The following is a 12,618-nucleotide window of genomic DNA, read 5'->3' as shown; positions in this document are numbered from 1 at the left end:
AAGTTTGTGAAAATATTGAATGAAGTGTTTACTCTGTTTAAAAATAGTCTAGTGAGAAGTCATCAGTTAAAGAACACTGTCCATACCACACCCTTAACCAACATCGTTTCCCCATTACCTAATGGGCTAACCTGATACTTATTGAAACAACTACAACATACTCTTCTGACATTTGCATTCTATTCAGGGCGTTTTTACACCCTGCACTTTCAACAAGCAGAAGCAGTTTCATAAGAAAATTTGATGAGATAAGACACAATGATGAATTTAAAGTTTTCTGTAACAATTTCTGTATTATCGTTATACGTTTAGAAGTGCAGGTATTTTGTATAAAGCAAACTGTTTTGACTGAACGATAAACTAAAAAAAACCTCTTTGGTGTAAATTGTCGATAATATTGAAATTTTGATGTCCTTAATAGATTTTCTCTAAAATATTCACAAAACAAACATTTTATAATATAAAATTGTATTAGAAACATATACATTAATTTCGTACTATATTACCATTGAATTTGGATATTAAAGTTGAATTATCACCCAATTGTAATATCAGAAACCTGTTCTGACTGATGTTTGTTGTTCAGTGACGTTAAAATGGATCGAGAAACTTTGCTTAGCCTATTCAATGAAAGTTTTACCATTGATAGCTTGTGTCCTTTATACTATTTCACGATCTCCGATGGCAACTAGTAGTTTACAAATGAATCGGTCTATTGGTCGTAATAAAATAAACTAGCGTGCCTGCTGCTCGAATTTGAGCAATTTTGAAGTATTACAGGCGTTTTAAAACGAATAACAGTCATAATTTCCGATGACTTTAAAAGAGTCGACTCAAAGATTACGGAAATACTCACAATATACTTACATAACAGTTCCATATAATCAACATTTCTTGTAAATATCTTATCATTTTTCAAAAGCTGATCTTGTTTTTTAGCGTTTTTTACAAATTTTTCCCACTCATAGCCGCATTAGGTTGTCCATAATAACGATTTTAAATTCTAAAAAAAAACATTATTTCTATTTCTTCTACTTGGTGGGTTTCAATGACTTTCCTATGTTTCAATAGTTTGCAAATTGGCTCTTTCAATGATTGCTCAAGAAATGCAGCACAGTGTTAATTCAATTTTACTTTTAGTACAGTATATAAAATTGTCCAGACTGTCTCACTTTTTCCATTGTAATATTTACGCTAACCCAAATTCAAATAGTAAATATTTCATTTCAACCAAGTCAGTAAATAATGTTTGTAGCACACGTTTCACGTTTCCTTAAATTGCGACTAAAATATTGACGTAATTAAATTATACAGCTGATCATAATGTAAACAAATGTGTTCTTCAAAAGGATTACATGGTTACTTTAAAAGCCACTGGGGCAGATGTAAGGTCAGTTTGCAAATCTACACACCCAGACGAACATTTTGGTATATAATATGTGGGGTTAAATCTTAAAACAAAAAGGCCTTATTGTTCACAAAGTTTCATGTAGCGTATTAATAATATAGATATGGCAAAACATAATCGAACTCAAGCGTCATTATGGAGTTTTATGTTGGGGAAAACCAAATTAATGTTCAGAGACGATTTAAAAACTAACTTTTTAGACACTAACCCCTAATATGGATTCATTAGGGACTACACTCAGCACTTTGATTGTTACCAATAATAATATACTGTCCACTAAAGTTTTACAACACACTTTTTCGCAAGACAATTTTAAAACACAATGTTCCCTAGGGGACAAATACTTGCCCAAGTTTACCCTCTATCCACAATATTGTCCCTGGAGAAGATTCTTTACAAGGCCTTGGGCTATATCTTTCTTTACGTCTTTCTACCCTGACTATTACACATTTTGGTGTCACATTCCAAGTTGTGTTAGTCTTGTAAAATCATTGTTGTTTCACACCTAAAAATAATTCATTCTGCACCAAGAAACAGTATGAGAAAATAAATTTGGAACTGATTTGGGAAGAAAAAGAAATCGAAGAATGCACAATTGTTGAATTAGAAGAAACATTTATTTCAATTTCGTTTTGGTTGGATGGAAATATATCACGATAGAATTCCAAACGTGTGTAGGGTTACGAAGTTCAATAGGTATTCGATATCCAAACAGTTTCAGTCAGACTAAATTGTTTTAACCATTTGCAGATATCAATTTTCGATATCGGTAAACTGGGCTATACAACCATAGATAAAAGGAGTAGACATATTCTTTTAACTATACTATATCTCTTTGTACTATACTCCTTTTATCTATGATACAACGTTGAAGCACGGCTATAAAACCGTGTGTTTTGGCTTTGAATCCTCAAGTAATAAAGAGTTTCCAAATAAAGAATATCTTATGGCATTGTGGTATAATCTAGGACTCATTGCAAAACAAACCCAGTTTTATACTGGTGGGATTCTGAAATAACTTCAAATACGATATATTTTATTTTACAATCGCATTTAAACCAAAGGTCAAGATTACACATGCTACGCAAAAATGTTTTGATAATTGTATGTCAAAGCTTTGCCCTGGCACTGATGTAATATGACTCTAGCGGAAGCAGCTCTAGTCGAAACCATTGTGATGGTTAACAATGTCAATACATAAGTGACATTTTTCACTAGATACTGAGGTGGAAAGGACACTACATTATAATGCTAAAAAAGGCTTGGATTTAAAACACTACCTTATAGAACATCTGACGACAACTTTAAGTTTATAAATATTAGTTTTTACTTTTTGAGTAGCATGTGTAATCTTTGGTATCATTTATCTCTAAATAGGACAAAGTTGATAGCATTATGGGATAAATATAGAAATAAGGATTACAAAACTAATCCATTCCTACCAATTATTTGGTAACCCACAAAAAGTACATCCGGGTTCAGGATTTCTGTTAAATTGCATATCAATCAAAATTAATGAACTAACAGATACAAAATATTCAAATGGAGAGTGGAGGTTTTATTCACAACGACACACAACATAAGGAGCATTAGCATTGTCAGTCTTACGTATCTTAGCTTGGCGCAGACACAATAGCCAAAAAGATGAAACAAAAATTAATCCTGGACCCTCTGAAGGGGGAGTGGCGAACACCACTTTTAGACAAATCAGTTGAAGCACCCTCTCACTCTCCATCTCTCTCTCTCTAGGCCGGAATTACACCCCTGATCACATGACCTTCGCTTCACCCTTCCCTTCACCACCATCCTCAATCCAGGGTGAGCATTGCCGGTCAAGGATCCCTCCAGGGATACCAAAACTCGTAAAGTTAGGTTTGGTAAAACCACGGATATTTTCTAATTATCGAACAGGATCGGGAATTTATGCTTTACAGAGGAATTCTTGCAGGCACGTTCAGTCAAAGATTATTAAGATAACAATAATGTCAATGTAATGTTCACAATATTCTGATTACGTCTTTATGTAGAAGGGGATAACATGACACGGCAAAACTTGTGTTTTGCTGAGTGAAAAAAGTGGTAAGTGGGACTAATAATAATTCTAATACCTCCTCTTACCGTCTACAATCAACAAAGAATTTAAATGTGTGTTATTACTATTACTAAAACAATGACAAGTGTTCAACGGATATTACCTGTAGCACTACTGTCATACTTTAATAGGCATTGCAGCTTGATAATTTTTAAGCTTTGATTATTATCAGTTGATTCATCAAATACTACATATGGAAACTTTAAATTCTCCATTCAATAATCAATGGTAAAATCTTCAATACATTTATTGTGAAAGTAACAAAAAAGTGGAATTTTTTATTGGAACCCTGAGACGCACGAGTAAGGGACCTATCGATGGTAGGGACCTACTCTACGAAACCATTATCACTATACACTATGAATGGTTTACATAGTCTGGTTTATAGTCACCAAAACAAAACACTCAAGACGGTTCAGATTCTTTACGCCTACGAGACTTGTTAGATCTGGAATAGTTCAAGATTGAATACTGCATTGCATACATCCAACATTGAAGGTTTTGCCGTGTGTCCTATTTCGACCAGGTATAGTGTTTGTGTGCGACTAAATACACGACACGGGACAGGTGAGGAACTTCCCCTCACAACACGTAGGCCAGATGCAATTGGGTTATGTAATATTTCAGCCTACACGAAATACTGCAGTGCCTTCTTCGGTGGCAAAATTATTTGTTGTTATGTTACACAATTGACACAAAAACTGCTTAACAATTACACTAATAAATTATCTTTTGCGTATTGTTAACCATGAATAAGATAACAGTAAAGGAAGACGTTCAAGGCATGTGTTTACAGGTTTCTATGGCATTGATTTTGAAATATTAAACGTCATTACAGAACTGTGTATGTCTTGTGCGACACAATGATATAACCTCCATTTCCTCACGTGCATTCTAAACTACGTGCATGGGCAAGGTAGGTGTGGCGGGATTGTAAACAAAACAACCCACAACTTGAAATACATCCAGCAATTTATTTTCAAATATCTACAGTATCATGCTCTATTGCGACTGCTACAATGAGACTCAATAATCAAATTTACCCAAGCTTGTTTCTGAGGATCGCACGAAACTTTGTTACTGACACAACAGAAGAAGCACGCACTCTGCGACAAACACAACCTAACCCCCATGTGCTCGGGTACAGTCGGGTACGAAAATTGTGTAAACCCTCTCAAAACCTAGCCCAGTGTCCAAACCGGCCGGCAGGTCAAGGGGCACTGACATCTCGACACGCAGAACACCTGTCCTACGTCAAGAATTGGTAAAACAATCATACATAATTGACGTAATCAATGGTCAGTGCTATAGTGAGGTGAGCCGACTGTACCGTAGTAGCGAGTGCAGCGCTAGTGGCGGCGCGCGGCGGGACTACGAGCGTCAATAGTGCTGGTAGTTCCCGAGTTTGCTGCTAGTGTCGCCACCTGCCGGACGTTGTATCGAGCCGTCACGTGACCCAGCCTGGGCGAGATGTAAACAAAGGAGAATTTCCATCGTTGTCATTATTCCAATTGAGGTTAAAGTCGAAACTAGTTGCAACGCTGTGATAAGCGTGATAAACACCACTCTAGTTGCAACTGTTATCTATAGTCAATGATACTACAACTGGGGTGTTTACGCCAAACAATTTAAGACCCGTCAGTCAGGTATTTGGCAGCGTCCCAGTCACCCACTGAAAGTGCTCGGAAAATTTCGGACGAGACTAACAATGGCCGGGACCTGAAATTTACTTCAAAACCTGCAGATTTTAAAACTTGGTTTTTACATAGAATAGTTCATACGATTAATGATTTGTACAAAATTAATTTAATTTTTCTATTTTCTTAAATTAATTTATGCTCGTAAATCGTTGATAAAACCCAAAAATTAATGTCGGTGGATTGACTAAATGGGGACGCAATTTAAATACTACATGATTTCGCAAAACTTAAAATGTAGACTGCTAGTACTGGTTCACCAATGTCACTATAACATTGAGAATAGACTTATCCTCATTACAATAAAATAGCTTATCTTTCGAGAGAAAATCATGAAGGTGTTACGGAAATTTCGGGAAAATAACTAACTTATCTTGATCAAGTCGAAAAAAACATCATGTTAATTTCAATAGTGGGAGAGGATATTCCTACAATTTGGTATTTTCTTTAGTTAATCATTACGGTTAATATTGCGATTTAAAACATGATATTAATTTAAAAGAGGGCTGACAATTTTATCCTTACATTCAGAAAAAATAAAGTAAATGATAAAATAATTAATTTCATAAGTTTATGAAAAATGACACTTTAGTGACAACTTTATGAATAACTTATTTACGTCCTCTCAATAAAATGTACAGTAATTCATCAAAGTTTATAGCAGACGGAGAAGGCTTTCTCGCGAATGAATCGTGAAAATTACATAGCTGGGAATGATCTCTTAAGATCATACCGTACCGTAATGTCTCCAGTTTCGAAGATTACCTAACTATAAAAAACAGATCGTAGATAGCTTTCCCTGGGAACTGGGAAGATACCAAGGTTGTTAACGCGATTCAATGTTCACAGCATTTAAAATAAACTATACAATATTTGAAACACTATTATTACTCAGAAGATAAGTACAAACTCCTTGTAAAATAATAACATATTTTATAATAATAACATATTTTCTATTATGCAAAGTGTTGCGACTCACCCTTTTCCGTCGGACCGTATCCGGGTCGGCGCGTCGCACCCAAATCTCCTCGGTAGAATCGTTATCCAGGGTGGACGTGGAAGACGCCTGCGACTTCATCTCGATCATGCTGGAGTCGAAGAACCGTTTATCCAGGTGGGGCGAAGTCCCCCGACTCATCGTGCGCGGGGACAGAGGCGGTGTGTCCGGGGTAAGGGAAGGGTTCCTCTTCGGGGTCGGTGGCGCTGAAGAAACAGGCGACGTTTCTTCTTTGCTTTCTTTGGATTCCGCTTTGGATTCGTCCTTGGATTCATCCTTGGACTCGTCCTTGGACTCATCTTTGGACTCGTCTTTGGAATCCTCGTCGTCCGACGTGGTAGCAGACGTGGTACTAGAGCTGCTTGAGGATTCCGCTCGTTTATCATGATCCCCATGGTCAGCCACGGTTTCATCCTCCTCCGGACACTCGCTGAGCCGTCGCTCCCACTGGCTCCTGGATGGCAGACGGTTCACGTGATGAAGGAAGTAGTGTTGGAACCACGAAACGTCCTCGGCACTCGTCCTAGAGTCGTGTCCGAGGATTTCCTTGAGGGCCGCAAGGGAGGTGATGGTGTTGTAGTTGATCTGATTGACAAGATCGTCGAAGTCATCGTCCTCTTCGTCACCGTCTTCGGCTGCAGGTGGCGTTTTGTCCCCGTCCCCGGACATCTCTGGAACATACAACATCACAATGAACATTCTGTATGTTTAATCTACCACAGTCAACATCCATCTTCCTAAGCAGAGAGCACAGAATGGAAATTCTATTCTGTGCTCTCTGTTCCTAAGATATCCCTGGTTAGTGGTTGCAAACGTTTAATCATATCTCTTTTCTGAAGCCCCACAACATACCCCACAATTTAAACATCCAGTATAGCGTCTCTATTATGTAAAACAGTCAACATCTACTTTTCTAGCATACACGTAACTCCTGTCTTCAACACGTGCCATACTAAAAGTCAGCCTTTCCACAATCCACCCTGCTACAATGACCATTATAAACCATGCTTTATACCAATTCCTCGCGGTGGAAACATAAGCTACCATTGACAACACATAAAGGTTTTAACTTGTTGATCAAATAGGAAATTTTAAAATACTTTTTGCACTTGGAAACACAGAAATTATCCGAAAAGCAGTGTGAACCTTCAAGGAAAAGATTTTATCTAGGACCACCCTAAAAGATTCTTGGTAGAAACAATTATCATTTAACCAAACAAAACATTCAACTAATATAACAGCCGCTGTACACATTCAGAACACCTTTTACAGATAACTGTACAAGTGAATCTAATTAATCTGAGATCTCCCTGAATCCGTTTAGTTCTAATCAGAGATTACTCCGGTACAGTAATTAATTACAGACATTTGTTCACTGATTGTATGAGCTAAACTGCAATTAATTACCACTCCTTGTTTTACATTGTGCAGTTGAATGAGCTTAGCATTGTGCAAGAGGGGTAAGCTTTGATATATTAACAATCTTTACCTATCACTTCATTTAAGCATGTATAATCAGTCAGTGCAAGGTTCTGTATAATATAATAGGACTGGGACCGTGGCGTCTTTCTGTAATCCAGCTACAAGGAGGTCACGAATTGTGGATATTTATAGGCATGCACTGTGGATGCGACACTCCCTGGTGTGGATTAACGCCCGCACTTGTGAGTACTACGACTATCCGCAGTACTATACTGAAAATTAAACCAATTAGTTAATACCAAGGCAAAAATGTGGTTCAGATTCCACTATAAACTGTAGGTACCTTAGTTGCCATTAGCTGTATGGGCTATTAATTCACAGCTGTGTCTAAGATGTATGTCGGCCTTAGTCACTAACAAGACTACAAGATCACGCCACTCATCTCCATTCATACTTGGCTTTTAACCTACTTTCAATGAAAAGTATAAAGTACATAATTTTGTTTTATCTGATAAAAAATTATTTTTGTATTAAAACCTTGGGTATCAATAGACAGTTTGAAATCTCAACAATCGACACTAATTGACTAAACAACTTGTTGCATAAACATGTTGCTCTGGCATGAAAATGTAATATGTCCGTGCCATAACCGTTGCTGACTTGTTTATTCAAACAAGAACGTTTGGCAAAGTTTGGTAAACCTCACGCCGTAAACTTCCTGAATAGCAAACATTGTATACTTGGCTGACTCGCTATCACATCGTCCCACATTAGCTGTCGAGGAAAACAACAACAAAGAAACAGGGAACGACTTTATCAATAGTATTTATTTGTTATAGGTAATGGATACTTATACTATTAACCATAGACCATTATTGGGAGTTGCTTTTTTACACTATAACATTTGGAAGAGGTGACAAAGCAAATGTGAATTAAACCTTAAAAAATAATAAAAATAGACAAGTTTTCATATTGTTGTTTAAAAGCTTAAAACTATGTCTAGTAATATAACAACACATTTGTTAACTGTAACTTGGCTTCTGGTGTTTTAGCAAAAAGGTAAAGCACAAATGGCAAAAGCTACTAAAAATAAATATGAACAGTACAAGCAAACTACATACATACTTTCTCCCAATCGCTACATAATAATAATAAATAACTATTTCCACATTAATCTGTCGTGAGCAGAAACGGAGGGGGAGATAACTGGGATTTTATGAGGAAATCACAAAAATTGCAATAACATGTGTACAGTTATTTATACAGCGTTGGGGTTGTGCTATTTTTTTTAATCAATTGATTGACGGTTAAAGAACACACATTAAAACAGAAACATGATTTACAAACCACGATTATACAGTACAATAGGATTTTAAAGTATTTTCCAATATCATAGAATTATGGTTTAGCTAAGAGGTGTCATTGTTGGTGTCAAATGAAGAATGCTAGGCCTAGCTGAAATGAAGATGGTAGTGCTAGTAGAATTTTGTTGTTTGTGTTTAAATGTAGGCAACAACTGTAAAAATTGTCAATCAAATCAGTAATATTCACTGAGGGAAGCTTATTAATATTGCATAAATTCCCTCGATATTTAGAGTGAACTGAGTTTCTATTGACGACTTCGCGTAATCCTGTTGAAAACCCTATTACTGATTCCAGAGTACGGTACAGTATTGCTATATCACAGCTGATAAGGCTTTAAATACCTGTCACCATCACTATATTCATTATGAATTTTTCGGATCAAAACCTATGATACTGCAAGTAGTTATCTTAACGTACTTTAAATCCATAAATTGTAGTGTTTTGTTCATGTCTGGCACGTTAAAAAGCTGATGGAAAATAAATGTACCCTCTTTTTCAAGGGTCATTTAGTGCATTGTGCTCTTAGCATTTTTGTTACAATAACATATACGATAAGGGATTTTAAAAAAGCATTGTTTTTGGCTCATATAGATAACATTCAAAATAACAATTAGCAAACAATAGAACGTTCTCAACCACAATAACTGGACTGTAATAAATTACATCTATTTTTAGTCGATCCATAAGGAATATAAATCTATTGGCTTGACACCAGAGACTGTTGAAAAGTCGCATTACTCTTGAGTCTCTATATGAAAATCAACCGTCAACAAACAAGACATCCACTCTGGCAACAAAACAACTTTAAATAGAACGCATTAAAAATAAGTGCAATTTGGTCCAATAGTTATCAAGCGAATTAAACATCAGAAAGCTCCCCAAATGTGTTGGTAAGGAGCCTGAAACCTTAAAATAATTTTAGGTTGAATTTAAACTGAGAGGAAGTCCTAGCACTTCTAGAAGTGCTCAAACATTTGTTTACCTGAGTCAGCTATAAAAGAGTATATAATTTAGATATTCCTTCTAAGATTAAACATATTCTTATATTTGTAGATTTGTCTCAGTTTATCAGCTTAAGACGATTTTAAATAGTTCAATCCGCTTGAGGTATGCCCAGTAGGACCATGACAAACGAAAGTTCTTACAAAACTTTAATGAGATATTAAAAATTCCGGTGTTTGGAGTAGGCCTACTCCCAAAAAAATTACGTAAAAACGCCATTATACACATTTTAGGTGGAGGTTCCAGCATAAAATAAATTATCAACAATTTATGGTATTAAAAATTTACTCGTTGATATTTACATAAACATTATGATTGATTTCGAGCGGAATATCTGTAAGTGTCCAGTGCATGTAAAACTACAATAATATAACATTTTATAACAGCGCTACGACAAACATAGACTCAGCTAGTAACAATATTTCCTAGGTATGCTTGCTGATACGCCTATCCGCTTGGGTTTCAGAAGATAAGCCACTTGCGTCACTTACCTAACTAGCCACAATAACAAAATACGATAATACTACACAACTAGTTTTAAAGAAGATTTCCTACCTTCGCAAAAGTATGATGAAATTGAAGTTACCTGTGTCTGTGTGTATGTCTTTTTCACCACCATTCAATTCTTTTACTACTGGTCCAATTAAATTGAAATTTCACAAAAACATCAAGCAGATTATTATAGGAGTAGCTTGATACATCTTCGACTATAAGGTTTTATCAAAAGGTTTTGCCCAAGCGAAAATTCCAGGCGGGGCTTTGGAAATTAAGCATCGAGTCGTCTAAATTGCGTCAATAACAAACGCAGCAATTTATAACTTACTTTGGAGTTGTTTACTTTTTACCAAACCAGATTTAATAATTTGTATTTTTTAATAACACGCAGCTGATTTTAACAAATAAAATAAGATATTTTGATACCTAAGTGTTTACTTATTCTATGGCGATATCATTGATTAAAGAATTTCCGTAGCGTTCTATCTCCATCATGATTAAGAGTGAAGTAGACAGCAGTGCACTTGTAGGTTTACTAATTTATGGTTCTATAATCCATAACAATGCCATCCATAGTAATGGTAACTGTTGTTCGCAATAGTTTTAAAATGGCTTTAAAAGGATATATTCTAGATTCTATGGCAATATCATTGATTAAAGAATATCTGTAGCATTCTATCAAACATTAAAGGTGAGTAGACAGCAGTGCAGTACAGTAGTAGGTTTACTCATTTAAACTATAGTTCTATAATTAATAGTGATGGGAACTGTTGTTCACAATAGTTGTAAAAAGGCTTCAAAAGGATATATTCTAGGTCCATAAACCACCATAGCTTGATACGAGTCAAGTTTGATACGAGTTACGTTTCTTGTAAGGGAATTAAAACGCTGATATTGCTACTATCTATCGTTAAAAATTGTATTAACAGACTCATTTACTGATAGCCCAAATAGACCTGGGTTAAGCATCGAACTCGATTAGGATCGAACCGGCAATTCTTCAATGAAGAAGGCGAGAGCTATAACCACACAGGTACACAAACAATAATTACATAATACTAGATACTAAACATTACTTACATTATGATCAGATGGATAATTTAATTGCTGTAATTATTTTTGTTGCCATTTGTGGAAACGTGAGCTACAAACATTTACTGAATTGGTTGAAATGTAATATTTGCTATTTCAATTTGGGTTGGCGTAAATATTACATTGGAAAAAAGTGAGAGAGCCTGGATAATTTGATACACTTAAAAGAAAACTAAATTAACACTGTGCTGCATTTCTTGAACAATCATTGAAAGATATGGAAGGAAAGATCATAGGAAAGTCATATAACACCACCTAGTAGAAGAAATAGAAATAGTGTGTTTTATTATTATTTTATTTTTAATCGTTATTATGGACAACCTAATGCTGCTATGATTGGGAAACATTTGTAGAAAACACAAAAAACACGATCAGCTTTTGAAAAATTATTATATATTTACAAGAAATTTTGATTGTATCGATCTGTTATGTACATCGTGAGTATTTCCATAATCTTTGAGTCGACTGTTCTTAAGTCATCGGAAATTATTACTGTTATTCTTTTTAAAATAACGCCTGTAACTGCTTGAATTCGAGCAACAAGTACACTGGTACTAATAAACCTAATACAAAAATATAGCGTAACGTTTTACAACGCAGGCTTTAAGTACAACAAAGACACACAGTGACACATTCGTCATGACAAACATCCAACTATTAACAGAATACATATTGTATGATAATATTAATTTGTTGGTAATTATTTCGTTGGCACGAGACGGCACCATTGTTTCCACACAGGAGTGTCAACAAATGTGGAGTTTTGCATGACTGATTCACGAAACCAACGTTGGTAAGCAACAGATAAATGGAGGTTTTTTTAAACTGTAATGCAGTATTTAAAAAGTCACGATGATTCTTTAACTAATAAAAAGCTACATTCTTCTAGATTAGCATTGAATATATAACATAATTAATATTGTATATTCAATGAGATTACTCAACTCTTGGGTAAGAGGGGAGGGAGGTAAAATGAAACAATACTTGATACAGAGCTGCGGGTACGAATTTCAAAACTTTTGCCTAAACCAAAACCTCAAGCACCGAA

At 35.5% G+C, this 12,618-nt stretch overlaps 1 protein-coding gene across 1 annotated transcript in view; it reads right to left on the bottom strand.

Annotated features, from left to right (window-relative positions):
* The window catches only part of LOC128991571 (5'-AMP-activated protein kinase subunit gamma-2-like), a 298,663-nt gene that overhangs the window by 263,467 nt on the left and 22,578 nt on the right, over positions 1-12,618 (bottom strand). Inside the window, exon 2 of the mRNA XM_054414581.1 lies at positions 6,177-6,865. Within this exon, the coding sequence (XP_054270556.1) occupies positions 6,177-6,863 (687 nt within the window). The 5' untranslated portion in view covers positions 6,864-6,865. The remainder of the gene's footprint in view (positions 1-6,176; positions 6,866-12,618) is intronic.

The sequence above is a fragment of the Macrosteles quadrilineatus genome, unplaced genomic scaffold (genome assembly GCF_028750875.1).
Source record: "Macrosteles quadrilineatus isolate MER2022 unplaced genomic scaffold, UCM_ALF_1.0 Scaffold_4__1_contigs__length_99947679, whole genome shotgun sequence".
NCBI classification, from domain to species: domain Eukaryota; kingdom Metazoa; phylum Arthropoda; class Insecta; order Hemiptera; family Cicadellidae; genus Macrosteles; species Macrosteles quadrilineatus.
The sequence above is the reverse complement of the archived record's forward strand: the minus strand, read 5'-3'. Positions and strand labels throughout refer to the sequence as shown.